This window comes from Phalacrocorax aristotelis, chromosome 12 (assembly GCF_949628215.1).
Source record: "Phalacrocorax aristotelis chromosome 12, bGulAri2.1, whole genome shotgun sequence".
In the NCBI taxonomy this organism is placed as follows: domain Eukaryota; kingdom Metazoa; phylum Chordata; class Aves; order Suliformes; family Phalacrocoracidae; genus Phalacrocorax; species Phalacrocorax aristotelis.
In genome coordinates, this window is record NC_134287.1 from 19,379,440 (window position 1) to 19,395,259 (window position 15,820).

The 15,820-nt window shown below is 51.6% G+C and overlaps 1 protein-coding gene across 1 annotated transcript in view; it reads right to left on the bottom strand.

Annotated features, from left to right (window-relative positions):
- Window positions 1-718: 718 nt before the first annotated feature.
- FAM53B (family with sequence similarity 53 member B) overlaps window positions 719-15,820 on the bottom strand; it is a 54,313-nt gene continuing 39,211 nt past the window's right edge. The window contains exon 5 of the mRNA XM_075107621.1: window positions 719-2,330. Within this exon, the coding sequence (XP_074963722.1) occupies window positions 2,001-2,330 (330 nt within the window). The 3' untranslated portion in view covers window positions 719-2,000. The remainder of the gene's footprint in view (window positions 2,331-15,820) is intronic.

Sequence of the window (15,820 nt, forward strand, 5' to 3'; positions counted from 1 at the left end):
GATTTGGGTGAATTTGCCCTTTTTCCGGTCAGTCGGGGAGACGGCAGCTGAGGGGGTGCCCGTGGCCAGCGGGAGCTGTGCACCCTGAGACCGGGGACGCGTCAGTGGTGGCGGGTATCGAGCATCAGGAAGACTCAAAGACGAGAACTGTGCTGTGGCTGTGCCGCTGCGGGGACACGGACCGGAGGGGCAGCCTGGGGGAATGCTGGCATGGCTGGACCCTCCCAAAACCTCGGCGGCAGGCAGCGCCTTCCGCTGCAGGAGGGCTAACAATGAAGCCAGGATGTATTTTCTTTTAAACAATGCATCAGGCGACACTTCAAAAGAGCTGGAGGGTTGTCCAAAATGAAAAGACATCCCTGTCATCCCTTCCCCAGAGATTTGGGGCTGGCCCTGCCTGGCAGCACCCGGCCTGGAGGGAGCAGACGTGGCCACCACCACCAGCAAAACCTCTGCGGTGCCAGGACAGGTATAAAGCTATATAACAGCTGATGGGTTCCACTGTGATGGGAGACACCACACGTATCCCAAACCACCGCAGAAAAAAGTGCACTAACATAACCAGAAATGATGAATAAAACCTGTACCAGCAGCTCTCAGCCCCTTCTGAGTTACGGACTCCTAAAGCTTTGCCAACGGGTGTACCGAACCCTGTTAAAAAAGGTCATGCCTGCAACTGCTGTTGGTATCGATGACTTTTTTTTCCTTTCTTGCTTTTACAGAGCTCGGGAAGTAAACCCTGAGCTTGAGGGAACCTGCAGAAGATGCTGGAAGCCACTCGTACAGCTTTCCTAGAGCTTTAGACAAACAAACAAAAACAAAAAAGAGGGAAGAAAAAAAATATGTGTCCTTCTAAACCTGTTAGCAAGTGGACTGCTTATTTTTACCGAAGAGAATCCATATCGTACAAACATAATGGTCACCACTTTATCTGTGCTTAAAAAAGGCACAGGAAGAGGAAAAGCTTTCAGTGCTGCTACCTGGATTTTCAGCCTTTCGCCAGCTGATTTTTTGTCAAGTAACCCCGCAGCATGCCTTGGGCGTGCAGCCCCTTCACAGTAAGACAGAGCAAAAAAATAAGAGGGTGGCAGCCGTGCCTCAGGGAGCAAAGAGGGCACAGCCACTAGTAAATGGGTAAATGGCCTGGCCCCGCTCAGAACCGGGTGTTGGGAACCCGAGCAAGGGCAGCGCCAAGTTTCCTCCCAATGGTTTGAGAGAGGGGAGTGGGAAGAAAAAAAATAGGGAAGAAAGGCATTGGAGCATCCTTGGGCAGCTGAGCACTGCTGCGGTTGCTGCCCTGCGTTGGAGCTGTGCGGGCTGGGGGTCCCTTTAATTCCTCATCAGGAAAAGGAAAATTTGGGGGGGAGGGGAAAAAAAAGTAAAAATCCAGCTTTTACCGTTGTTAAGTTTAAGCAAAACACTTCACTTGTGATTTCCTTCTCACGGCACCGCCAGGGACGTGGGGAGCAAGGGGGGTGCTGGGGCCCTCTGGGGTGTGGCAGAAGAGGAGCCGCAGCCGCCCCCACAGCCACCAGCCAGCGCTTGGTTTGCAAATCTCGATATTTCGGTTCCCCCCCACTTTTTCCAGTCCCATGGGTGGTGGTTTCTCCTTGTGTATCCCCTAATAAACAAGTGCGGGTGGGATCCACGGGAGCGTGGCTGGCCCCATCAGCTCCAACCCTATGTTGGCAAAAGCCATTTACTCGCCAAATGCGAGTTTTTGGTGATCCCTGTGCCTGGTTTCCCCAGTCGGACAGGCAGTTTCCTCCAACTAGCTGATCTCTGGCTACAGTAGTTAAAAAGAATTTCAAGATTTACACACGCACGCACACAAATTGCTCTAAATACCTGATGAAATTTTGGCAAAGCTGCTTTGTCCCCTCCAGCTGGCAGGAGGGGAGCAGTGGCAGGACCCCGCAAACCCCGTGCTGGCAGCGAGAAGCCCTCCACGGCTCTGCTGGCAGCCCCCCGACCCCAGGGCGAGAGGACCCACTCCCTCCTCAGTTGTTTTCTATCTGCTCGATATCTATCTCACCATCCAGCTGGAAGAGGCTCTCGGCACCCGTCCCACCACTCCGCCACGCCGCCCCGTCCTCCTCCTTCCCACCACCCTCCTCCTCCTCCTCGCAGGAGAGGTCGTCCCTGCTGGCCTGGCGCTCGTCAGCCCGCGAGCATGGTGGATCCGGCACTGGGGTGCAGGCGGGGGTCCTGCCCGGCATCACCTCCGGGGAGCGGGGGGCCGCGGTCCATGGCTGTGAGCTGGGCAGCCGCTGGGAGCCATCCTCGGCCGCGGTGCTAAGGCAGGTAAGGCTGTTGAAAGTCTGGCGGTTCTGCAAAGGCAAGGGGAAAGAGGCAGCTGAGACTGATCCTGAAGCTGTGCTGTGCTAGAAGTTACATGAGGTGAGCCGAGAGTCCCGTCCCCCAAACCTGCCAGCCCATCCCAGCAGAAAGCAAGCAGATGGGCTGAAATGCTCAGCTCGCAGCCGCCAGGTCCCCCAGAGCTGGGCAGCCACTGCAAACTCCCACCTCCCCATCCATGGCAGCTCCTGTGCCTCTCCCATCCCTGCAATGGGCGATGGCATCAAAAACATCCCCGCCCCGGTCCAGATCAGCCCCATCACCACCTCCAGCCCACGCACCTCCCAGTCACATGTGTAAGGCAGTACAGAGCCGTTCCGCCAAAAATAAATTGATGTTTCCAACAGTTCCATTTATTAAAGTAATTAAGACAAACTTCAGCCCTTTTTTAGAGCAGCTGGAGCTCATGTGCTGCTAAACCCTCTGCTGTCGTGGCTCAGGGCTGTCCTCTCTTATTTAAGACCATGTGAGGTCAGTTCTCTGTCCCTTGTCTCTCTAATGAAGAGGCTCCGTGGCTGGTTGCCTTGGCCAGAACCTTGATTTAGTTTATGTACTGTCACATCTTCAAAACGCTTTCAAAACTCCAACAACGACGAGGAGCTTGCAGGCATTCAAAACCCTGCGCAGCCTCCCAGAGATGCCGTCTGACCACAGGCGTGCTGACCTGACAGGGCATGCCTTTTACCCGAGTTGTTTTTTTAAAGGAGCAAACTAAATCCTAATTAGCAAATGCCAATGGAAATAACGTGGCCATCCCGCTGGCTGCAGGGCAGAGCGTGTGCTGTGAGCAGGAGAAGACCGAGGAGCATCTCAGCAGCTGGTGCGAGCCTCTTGCAAGAGCCAGCGGGCAGAGCGATGGTGCTTCACGGATGCCCGGCCATGTCCCACCTGATGCGCCTGAATGTGCATCCAACAAACACCCGAGGGGGAGGCAGCCCCCATGCTAGCTGAAGGTGCTCCCCTGATCCGTGGCCTCCAAATCCTCAGACACCACACCGATAACTAGGTATGAGCACACGAGCGGCAGTGCTCCCCCCCCCACATTTGCCTTTCCTGACGTGGGATTTATGTGCAGTATGAAACCTGAAGCATATTTGCAATGAAGCGGGGCTCCAGGTTAGGAGATTCTTTGCTTTTAAAGATCCCTGTCTCAAGGGAGGCTTTTTCTTAGCGTCAACTGAACCTGCCATGATGAGAAGACCGCAGCATGGGTACACGGCTTGTATATGGTCTATAGGCTTTAGGAGATGGGCACATGAAGAAAAACTACTCTAAAGGAGAAAAACTACACTCCACAGTAAGTTATGGGTGGCTCATGTCTTGGTGGAAATACGGATCAGGTGGGATTCCTCAGAGGCTTCACCAGGGCCTGGCAGCAGTCAGTGTTTTCTTGAACAAGCTGTCTGGTGGGGTTAAATCTGCAAAGACGGACACTGGCAGCTCCTTGAGAGTCTGGAGCAGCACGAAATTGGTAAGTCCAGATGAGTTGACCTCTGAGGAACAGTTTAGGATAAGTGGGTTTAGGCTGGAGACAGCAGGAAGGTGTAGGGGGGTGAATTGTGCTTCCAACAATAAAAATCCTGGAGCACTGCTAAAGATTTCCACAAGCTGTAAAATGTCATCACCAGAACCCGTTAATATAGGTTAGACAAAATGTTGTTAAACTAACATGGATGTTGGGTTGCCTGGGGATAGCAGGGAGGGGAGGAGAGCACTTTGGGTCTCTCGCACTCATTTATCTGGGGGAAGGCAAACACCATGCGGTTTCCATCGCACACTCTCTCCAAGAGCCTGGGCCAAGCTGAAGCCGGAGTCACCAGGAGAGTGTTGATACCTGGCAGAGTCTGCCCTTGCATGGCTCATGACCAAAGACGCAGCCTGAATTCACAGCCTTGCTCCAAACATCCTCACCAACGTTCCTGGGGAATTTATGCACATTTGCTTGAGTTGTTTTTCTTTCAAATCCAGGTAAGCTGGGAGTAACTCCACCAGAATAACTTACTCCAGGCTCTAAATAAAGCAAAATCATCCTTTTATGTATCCCCTGAGGGATGCAGATGAAAGCCCCACCTACTTCACACTCCGATCATTTCTTAAGAAATCCAAGGTACTTGTGCCGAATTCCTACCCACCGGCTACGCGCTGCCAAGAGGCTTTGGGCACTGCGCTAAATGACGTACCATGGTAAAAAGAGTTGTTGCTGGAGATGACACAGAGGCTGCTCTATCTAGAAGAAGTTCCTGCTGCCCAAAGAGTTGGCCACTGTGAAAGCTGGGGATGACATTTCACATGGCCTTCAGTCTCTGAAACCCTCTGAAACCCACAAGCCCCAAGCCCGCGTGAAAAAACAGGCATTTGTCCTCTAAAAACCCAACTGCACCCAGCCCCCACTCCATCCTTCTATTTTTAAAGTACAAGCCATGCTTCTCCATGCAGTCTGTCTTCTAGGTGCTGAATGCGTAACAGCTTCAAGCCAAGATCTGCACATTGTGGTTAATGGACAACTTGGAAAAGGCCTTAGGACATTGGAAAAATACTTTCTAAGTACTTAGAAAAATTTGCAAGAGGATTTCCAAAACTGATTTAGGTACTTGAAAGCCTAAGTCTCCTGAAAGCCAACAGCCCTCTCAGAAGCGCAAATCCTTTCTACAAACAAAACTCTGGCACTTCTGAGAATGTCAATTTTTCTCCTTCTGCTAATCGAGCTCATCTCCTGGCTCTGGCACTTCCCTGGGCTTGGTACCCAGGTATGGCTGTGCTGGGCTGCTGCAGGTGGGCAAGAACATCCTCCGAGGACGGAAGATGCCCTACAGCCCTTCGGATTTGGAGACAGGCAATGCCTGTTATGATGAATGAAGGAGGATACAACCTGGAGAGCAACTAAACAGGTCCGTGACACACCTTTCCCAGACAAATGGAAACTGTTTCCAAGCTCGGACACATCTCGTAGAACAGCCATGAATGTACTTGACTTTCAGGGAAATTTTGCATTTCATTGGACTTTGGCAAGATAACCAAGCCAACAGCCTCATTTTTCCCGCTCAAATCCACACATGCTGCAACCCAACATTTTCCATGCAGAGCCTTGAGTTGTTCCAGGTAATATTTTTACCTTCCTTGTAAGGGGATGGAAAAAGCCTTCCGACAGTCCCGCAGCTTCCAGAGCTGCAGCGGCTGCTCATGGAGGAAGGCCACGTGCGGGTGCCAGGTGGAGGCACTCTCTCTGACGCAGCTTTGCCGGTGCTCCGCTCGGAAAACAAGTTTTCACAGGCATCAGCTGCTGCGAAATCCCATGCCTCACCTTCCCAGTTGGGGGGGGACGGCCGCCACGCAGCCGGGGTCGGCATTGTAAGGGTGCGGGGAGGTACGTTTTGGGGAAGGGTCCCCCCAAGATGGTGATAACCGAGCCAGCATCACCCGCACTGGCTGTGGAGCTGTGGCGGACCAGCCACGACGATCAACGCAGCGTCTGTTCTCAAACCATCAGGAGTATTTTGCTCAGTTTTTTATTTATTGGGTGAATTTAGCGCGTGCTGACAAGCTGAGCTGGCAAAACCAGGCAGTCAAGTTCTCTATTGATGCCGGCCAAAGAACAGTTTTGGTGGCACAATGTGGTGCTTGTTCCCCGTGGCCAGGCAGCCCTGGGCCCCCTCCGAGCCCCTCCACAACCTTGTCCTTCAGCACCAGACTGAAAGGGGTAGCAGGCATCCCAACTGCTCTTGATCTCAAGAAAACCATGGGAATCCAGGCATCCTCCCGGATCTGACAGAGAGGGCTTTTGGGAGATGCTTGTGCCCCTCCTGACTTCACCCAGTGAGCATCAGTAACGTACTTTCCACCCAAAACACTTTTTGCTTACAACCGCAATAACCCATTTCTGACCATTTTGAGATGCTGGTTTGTCTCCCCCCATCCCTCCCTGAAACTGCAGCAATCCAGCACGCTGGGCAATCCCTCAGAGAGAGGAAGAAGATGAGACATTACTAAAGCAAGCACATTAAAAGTAATTTTAAAATACAAATAAGAAGCCCTTGGCTGCTCAGGACGAGCCACAGGGCTGCCAGCTGACCTCCAGAGCAAAACCCTTGCATGATGACCAAGCTTAGGCTACGACTCCTTCCCGCAGGGCTCTCGTGATGCTCTGCACCATGCAGGGACCAAGGCTAAAAGCCAGGAAGGCTGTGAGAACTGACTCATCCCCCACATCCATCCTTTTCCACAGGCTTTTCCTCCCCTTGAATGTGTGTCCCTGTGGGGGATGGGGGCCGGAGGCTGGCAGCCCCGACAGCGAGTGAGCTGGAGAAATCCCTCAGCAACATTTCTTCATATAACTCTTCCCCTCGTAAAACACCCAGCTGTGAGATTTTCCCTGAAACACGTCCCTGCAAACACCATGGATCTGCTAGAATAAATATTAGCAGGACCGTGATCTCCGCAGTGATCACGGCTTTTGCACACACACTTTTTTCCCCCACCCTGCCAGGTGATTGCCGCAATTTTCCTGGGGAAGGTGTAACGCTACAAGCTGTCAGCACCACCGGCCCTACCTACCAAGCTGTCATCACCTACCGTTAGCACACTGGGCTACAGTTGCTTCATAAAGCTGAAAATAACCTGGTGCCAGAAGGAAAGGAGGAAGTGGGCAGCGAGCGGTGCTGCTCCGTGCGGGGACGATGCAGCTCTGCCAGCCCTCCCCATCCAGCACCAGCCAGCAAAGTCTCCTCCACTGGGGGCTTCTCTGCCCAGCTCGGGTTTAAATCACTCTTGGAGGCACACTTCTCCTGTAAAATACCTTCAACCTGGGTTGTTATCTGCTGTGTTTGTCGTCTGCATCACAGCAAAGACCTGCCTGGCATTTGTGTCATGGAAAGTGCTCATCCATGCTGCTAGGATGGCCAGGTGCTGGCAACTAGAAAATGGGTCTCCTTTGGTTTTAAAGCTCCACAGAACTTCACTATAACAGCTGCTGTTATCCAGGCCAGGCACATACGCACACATACATTGCTCTCCCCCACTTTTAAGGCACCCACAGTCTTCCCCAACTCCATCGCCAGGCTGGTGCTCCCAAGTGAGTGGGAAGGGGAGGAAGGGAGACGGCGAGGGAGCTGCACCAGGCAGAGCAAGGAGATCTGCTTCAGGGACTGCTCAGCCCTGAGGCTAGAACAACCAACTTCTCTACGTAACAACGAGGAGCATCTCAGGAGCTTTGCCAACAGCCCCCGGCTGCAGCACAGGCGCTGGGGCCGCTCGCTGGCCATGCACGTTACCGGCTCGGCAGATGCCCCAGACAGGTCTCACCAGCACCTCGCTTGCGGCTGTTTGGCTTCCCCAAAAAGCAGGAGATGTGGCTGTCTCGCCCCGAGCAGTGCTGGCGACCACTGCCGCACATGGCTCAGCAGCACCAGCTTCCAAGATCAACACTGCCATTGCGGCGGGGGGGACTTGGGTCTTACACAGACCCCGTCCTCCTGCAGAAAGAGCCTCTGAGCAATGAATGAAGTGTCAGGAAAGAAATGACTGAAATAGGTGAGGAAGGAAAACACAGGAGGCAGTTATGAGGCATATGAAACACAAACGGAGCTCATGTGCCTGGTGCGGAGCCAGAGCCGGGTTATGCACAGTGGTGCCACGTCAGGGAGCTCAAACTCATCCACTGTTTTGGGTTAGATTTTATCTATGGAGGCACTGAATAATTTGTAGGCACCCCTGCACCCTTCATCAGGCTGACGTGCGGCAGAGCGTGCCTGCAGCAGCATTCCCCGTACGGAGGGGATGGCTCCCCGTGCTGCTCCCAGCAGGTACCACGATGCTGCCCTTGTTTTCAGGGTCTGTCTTCCCAGCTCTTCCCCATCTCACCAGCTAATGAAGAGGAATATTTACATATCCCCAATCCTAATTTTGCAATAACAGGCATTGGCGCTTAGATGGTGCGTTGGAAGTCTACAGCTTTAGCAGATAATTTTGCTTTTATTCTGTTTGGTGTGAAAAACAGCTTTCACGAGCAGGCTCAGAAATATCTATTATCCTACCGAGTCACTTCACACCACAGTATTAAACAAACAAAACAAAAAAAAGCAAGAAGGAGGCTTTAAGTCATTAATATTACTGCTGCGTCTGGATCCTGTAATTTGGATTTACTTGCAGTTTTGCTCTTGTCGTCAGAGCTCTCTAGCTGCCCTAACAACAGTGAGGATTTTTAGTGGCTTTCCCCAAATGCAAAAGAAAAAGCTGTCATATCACCCACTGATGGGAACCACCCTGGTGCTACAGAGCCCCAGGGAGATTCAGGAGAGGCGCATCCCCAGAATCATGGAGAAATACAGCAGGCATGGCTATGCATGGGATCAGAGAGCAGTGATGCTCTCCAGGGCTCGACCGTCCCACCCGTGTGCAGCACCGCAGCATCCTGCACATGGGGACTCAGTCCCAGCGCAGCCTCCCGGCCCATTCCCATTCATAATGATAATTGGAGGAAATCCTCATTTCCTGCCAAGAACAAATATTTTCCCTAACAGACACTGAACCCGTCGCTATGAGCGGGAGAAATCCATTCGCTCAGACAGGTCATTAGGCAGCCCCATGAGCAACTGCTGTGTATTTATTTATTTCCAGGTTGTCCACCCTTCCTGTGCCCAGCCGTTTGCTGCCTCCTTGGCTTCTTCTCTGCATCCCAGGAGGCCAGAGGCTGCTCCCTGCTGCAGCAGAGCATCCCCAGAGCACTGCAGGGGACTCACACCGACACACTCAGGGCTCCTGAGAGCCTAGCAGAGAGGGTGGCATTGGGGCTGGGCTGCTCTCCTGATGATGCTACTGCAACGCCACGGGTTTATTTAACTGGAGTGGTTCTGGCATGAGCAATGGTGAGCCTGAACCCGGCTCGTCCCCAGAGCTGGGAAAACTTCAGGATTTGAAGGGGCTCATCTTCGGGGAAAGCCAGAGATGCTGGTATTTTGACATGTCCCAAGTTAGGATGAAACATCACCAATATGGAATTATTATTTTTTTTTAAAATCACCTTTTTTGAGAATCTCAGCCTTATTCCCTTTTCATATTATTTGCATCATTATCAGTAAAGAAATAATATTTCTATTCTACTACTGTGCTCTCACTTCGTGCCCTAAATTAGAAAGCAAGACCTTATAGAAATCAAAACCAAACTTCCAAAAATCTCTCATTCAATTCCCTTAGCAAAATGCTTTCTGAAATTCTCTCATTTCACCAAATCAGTCTATTTCAGTGGAAACCTGCTCCAGCTGAACACTTCCACCTGACTTCTCCTGCTATAATTCATGTAGCGGTACCAGCAGATGCCCGGCATTACGTCCCACACCAATCTTGTCACCAGCATGGGGACAGTGTCAGTGGACACCACCTCCCTGGCAATGACATGAAGCCTTTATTTGCACCAGCACTTTGATTAATATATGCCCCAAAGTGCTTGAGACAAAGAGGTGACTCCCTCTCGGGATGATATTGATGCAGCAGGACACTCCTCTGTGCCGAGGAGATGCAGAGCAGGACGGACCGCAGCAATGAAGAATTGGGGTGGCTGCAGGTGTGGAGTATCCCATAGCTTCAGCAGCACTGTTAAAGAAACTACCAGCAAGTAAAGGGATAAAATCATATCACGGATGACCATAAATCCATAATTTATGGAAAGGCAGTGCTGCAGTGTGTAAACCTGGGACATCAAACACGAGGCAGGAGGTGCAAGCGTGTACCTAATCCCAAATAGTTCCCTGTGCCAGCGCCTCACCTCCCGCAACACACAGGGAGCAGGCTTAGCACATGGTGACTAATTGAAGGCGCTAATGGTAGCCTGCTTTTCCCCAGGTATCACATTAATGTTGGGTTGGATTAAAAATGTGAGAGGAGTAAGTAATCTGGAGTCATGTACCCATAACTTCTCCTACGGAATAATTTCCTAAGTGGGTGTTCAATGGCTGGGATTCCCCGTGTCTTGTCTTGGCAGGGAAAACGCACTGAGTGTCTCCCCAGCCTGGGCACGGCCTCTGGCTCTGTTTTTCCAAGCTCAAGCTGGGACCTGGGGTACCTGCCTCTGGAGAGGGGACCTGTGACGAGCAATGGCTCACGTGGCGATTTATGCTGTGCAGGCAGCATGTCACAAGTCACCATCCTCCAAATAACCTCCTCAAAGCACTTAAATACCGATTGATCCCCACACCTCGGATGCAAGGCAGGTGACAGCCCCGTGATGAAAACAGGCAGAAAACCCAGGGAGCAGGTGATAAAACCACCTGAGCTGGACACACCAAGTGCAGGGCAGACCCCCCCGCACGATGCAGGGTGCTACCTGGGGCAGCCGAGGATGCCTCCCATCACAGGCACCTGCACCCACCGTCGCACCCAGCACTGTGGCCTCCTGCAAATTAAGTGCAGGCTTGAAGTACACATCACTTTTCCGACACAGTCTCCATTTCATGCTAAACCTGAGCACCTTTCTCTTGAAAAGAAATCTGAACTGCCCTCCTAGTTTATTTAGTACTGCTTTCTGAAATGCTCTGGGAGAATTTTGCAAGGCAAGAGACTCCCAAGTAACTTGTGATCCATCACTACCAAAATTTTGCACTGAAAAAATATTTTTTACAAAACCAGCAGCTGCCCAGGAGGCCACAGCCACGTTTCCCTGTGCCCAAAGGAGCCGTTGCCACTGCTGCACTGGGCCTAGCCACAGATCCAAAATCTGCACCCTGCTCCATCCTTCAAATCCTCAGGCAGAAGAAGATGTGATTGATGAGGCACCTTTGAGGGGAGAAAAGCCCGCCCGCTGTCTGCAAATCCTGCCACTGCTGCATTCACCTGAACCGTGGGAGGGAGCAGCAAGCCTGGAAATATCCTGGAGTGCTGGGGTTTGGGTGTGGGTTTTTTAAAAACAGCATGAACAACCACTTTTGGCTGCTGCTTTTGAGCATGTCGAGTCACTCAAGGATGAATCTCTGTGCTTTATCAAAACCATTCTTCAGGTCCATGTAGCGTATGAGTCTGTGCACCAGAGGGTTAAACAGCATGTGGTGAATCAGATGCGCGACCTGGCGATACAGTCAGATTTTATGTGTGTTTGGGGCAGACACTGTCAAGCTTTGTTTGTGTTTCCAGCCTTTTCCTCCCATGAGTGAACAAGGGGGCAACACCTACCACACGTCCCTGGACCCTGCAGCGGGATGGAGCCGGGAGCAGGGATGGAGCTGGAAGCAGGGAGCTGCATGGCCCTCGGTACCGCAGGGCCGTTCGGCACTTGGACTCCCCCTCACCCCAGCAACAGATGCTGCTGGAGAAGCCCGTCCAGACACACAAGTCCTGATCCGTGCTGGAAAAGTGATTTCATGGCAGAAAATCCCATGTCCCTGGGCATGGTCCGTTTCTGCTTCCACAGCTGAATTTATTTTCAGCCCATTGTGTTTGGTGAGTCACAAATTTATAACTGGGCAGATGGGACCATTTCGACTGTAAAATCAAAACAATGGATGTCATTGCATTACATGTTATTGCTATTAAAAGCTCTGTTGAGTAACTAAAATAGAGCCTACTACAATAAATCACCTCCTACAAGCATCCTCTGACTATACCGAAGTACCCTGCCTGAAATGGTCGGTCCAGAGCTGCAGCAACAAATCAGCTTTTTATAGGGAGACGGATCTTTTTTGTGTGCTACTTCTGGCAGTGATATGACCCGCTACCTAAGAGCAAGGTTTTATTGCTGTGGGTAGCACCCAAATTACATCCTACCTGAGCCAGCATGGCTTAGGCGCTTATGGGCAGGGGTAGGTGAAAAAATGCATTGCCTTCATTTTTCCATTTGGGAAATGAGACAGGGAAGCTCCCTTGAAGGACATTTGCAGAGGAGGCAGGAACGGAGCTGATGCATATGAGGTCCAGTCCAGTGCCATATCTTCAAAAGCATCCATTCCTCTTAACATATTGCCCTCTGTACACTAAAACATATATCCACTTGGATATATGGCCAATCTATGATGCCCAAAAAAAAGCTTTCGTTTTTAGTGCAGTATAGGGAAAAACTGATGCAAAACATCTCTGAAAGCAATGGAAATATTTCAGGGGTGGAGTTCCTTGCAGTGTACGAGCATGCCCGCTGGTGTCGCAGGCAGGAGGATGTCAGCAATGTGGGCAACCTTAATGAGTACCACTTGGTCCACCTGCCTCGGTGCACACCAGCCAAGACGAAGTTTGCTGTACTTCAGCAAATCTGGAGACTTGTTTGTCAAAGGAATAGAGAGGGAAAAAAAACCCGTTAACAGTTCGTGCCAGGAGTAAACATCACTATGAACCTGATTTCCAATATTGGCTTGAATTTTTTTCAACTACTTTTGTTTTTAATTTAAAAAAATATACTGGGGCAATGAATGACGATGGTGGCATGTGTAACAGTCTGACCAAAGTTAAATCCAGCTGGCCTCTGAGGTTCTCGGCACCCTCCGAACCAAGACATTTTCTTTTGATCCTGTACCGAAGGCTTTTTCCCACCAAGCCACAAATTGACCTTTGCAGGCTCTCATTTGTGTTTATTTAAAAAACACTGGGGCTTGGAAGCTGGAATCTGTCTCAGAAGTTACATCAATAGCAAACTATTTCCTGGGATACGACTGGAATTTAAAACCTCCAGTTTTTTGCCTGTCACTACCTTTTGGCAATATTTGCCACTGGCTCGAGTGGGTGCTGACGCCGACTGAGATCAGTACCGCCCCTCCTGCCTTCACCAGCAAGCCTGAAAGCTTCCAAAATTTAAACAGAAAATCTTCTCAGATGGAAATTTAGAGAATTTTACCCCACGAGGAAAGAGCTGGGTGGTCAGAGAGGAGAGGCCACTTCTCCCATCCTGCAGTTTGAAACTTCTCCTTACTCAGCATCAAGACCAGCCCAAAACATTACCAAGCTGGTGGGCTGTTTAATTCAGCTTTAGGAGTCTACGGGCTCCGTCATGCATGGATCCTCATGGAAACTGCCATTAGTCCTTAGTTTGGAGGGGACAACAAGGCAGGGGACAGCCTGGCTCCCAACCATCAAGATCTTTACACACCCCTTTACACACTCCTCTGGATCTCCAGCCCAGGCTGAAGCTGATTTTACCCCTGAAAAACACGAGAACCACCCATCCACGTTTCAGGAGGATGCTCTTGTGATTCCTGTGCAGATGACTCCATCCTGCACCAGCACGTGCTCCCTGGAGGACAGTGAAGTCACCCCATGAATGGCACTGCCTGTCTACGGCAGCCAGCACACAATGTGAATAGTCCCGTTATACTCAGCTCCCACGTCTCAGCACCCTTACCATAACAGGCGCGTGTCAGGCACAGAGTCTTCTATGTAACTCCTCCTTATCAAGCACACGCACAGAATCCCAGAATTGCACAGGCTCGAAGGACCTCTGGAGCTCATCCCATCCCACCCCCGCTTGAGCAGGCACCCCCAGAGCAGGGGCACAGGGCTGCGTCCAGGCGGGGGGTGAATGTCTCCAGGGAAGGGACCCCACAGCCTCTCTGGGCAGCCTGTGCCCCTGCTCTGGCACCCGCACAGGGAAGGGGTTTGTCCTCATGTTCAGGTGGAACTTCCCGTGTTCCAGCCTGTGCCCGTGGCCCCTTGGCCTGTCGTTGGGCACCACTGAAAAGAGCCCAGTCCCATCCTCCTGACACTCACCCTTTAGATATTTATAAACATCGATGAGATCCTCCCTCAGCCTTCTCTTCTTCAGGCTGAACCAACCCAGGTCTCTCAGCCTTTCCTCACAAGGGAGATGCTCCAGCCCCCTGAGCACCTTGGCAGCTCTGCGCTGGCCTTGCTCCAGCAGTTCCCTGCCCTTCTTGAACTGGGGGGCCCAGAACTGGACACAGCACTCCAGATGTGGCCTCACTGGGGCAGAGCAGAGGGGGAGGAGAACCTCCCTTGCCCTGCTGGCCACACTCCTTTTAATGCACCCCAGGACACCATTGGCCTTCTTGGCCCCACGGGCCCGGTGCTGGCTCAAGGTCACCTCGCTGCCCCCCAGCACCCCCAGGGCCTCTCAGCAGAGCCGCTCTCCAGCAGGTCCCCCCCAGCCTGTACCGGGCGGGGGGTTGTTCCTCCCCAGGGGCAGGACCCGACACTTGCTCTTGTTGAATTCCCTGAGGTTCCCCTGGGCCCAGCTCTCCAGCCTGCCCAGCTCTCGCTGGATGCCAGCACGGCCTTCTGGTGTATCAGCCGCTCCTCCCAGCTTGGGATCGTCAGCGAACTTGCTGAGGGGACGCTCTGTCCCGTCGCCCAGGTCATTGATGAACATGTTGAACAGGGCTGGACCCAGCACAGACCCCTGGGGAACACCACTAGTTACGGGCCTCCAACCAGACTCCGCTCCGTTGATCACGACCCTCTGAGCTCTGTTGTTCAGCCAGTTCTCTGTCCATCTCACTGTCCTCTCATCTAACCCACACTTCCTTAGCTTGTCTGTGAGGATGTTATGGGAGACAGTGTTGAAACACTGTCTTCCATACACCAGTGAGCATTCACCCAGTGCTTCATCCTCACCACCTTCTAAGCTGGTGTCCACTGCTGCCAGTACCCTCTCCTCCAACCTTCCTGGCCCATCTGCAGGGCAGACAGCTGTTTATGGTGAATTCATAACCACGGGAAGCCCTCCATAACCCTGGGGAGATGCAAGGGCATAGTATATTTTAGTTGCCTTATTTGTTCTATAGCAACTACTCTCTGTCCCACGTACTATATAATAAGGAGCTTCACGGAGGAGAAGTAGTTTGTCAGCTGTCTGGGACAACTCAGTGTTCCTGGGTACAACCCTTGCAGGAAAGTAAATGGATGTTAGAGAAAACTCAGGAGAAGAAGACATCAGCAGTACAGTATTTGTTATGAGAGATGCAGCTCTTCAAACTGCAAATACTTTGAAGGCTCACAAAGAAGCCAAAACCTTGTGGAGCCATCAGAAATGGGGCACAGGTGCCACCCCCAGCTTTCCCTGATTACCAGTGCACAGATCCTAGCAGTGCACTTACAACTGGCAGGAACCAATACCTCTCATCACACCTGACAATTACTGCCGGCGGTGCTATGGCTTACACCCCACACAGAGGTTTGTGCCTTTCTTTCCACAGCAAGTTGTATTTCCAAATGCTACAACACCACCTTCCATTTCCAGCCGAGGCTACCCCTGCTTGAGGTTAGTGCTGCAGGGAACAGGGCTGGGGTTAAACAAATACATATATTATTTTTTATATATATATTAAAATTATTCACTTTAAAAAAAAACACCTGTAAAAAGGATAGCTGTGTTAACACTAATTAAAATTTCTCAGTAACAACCATATCAAAATTTTACAAGGCAGGAAACAGAATGGGCAAGAGATAGCGAGGGCTTGTTTTGCCATTGCCAGGGATGATTGCAAATTCTCATTCGGGCGGCCGTCGTCAGTGTGACAGACATGTTACGCCTCCGTTG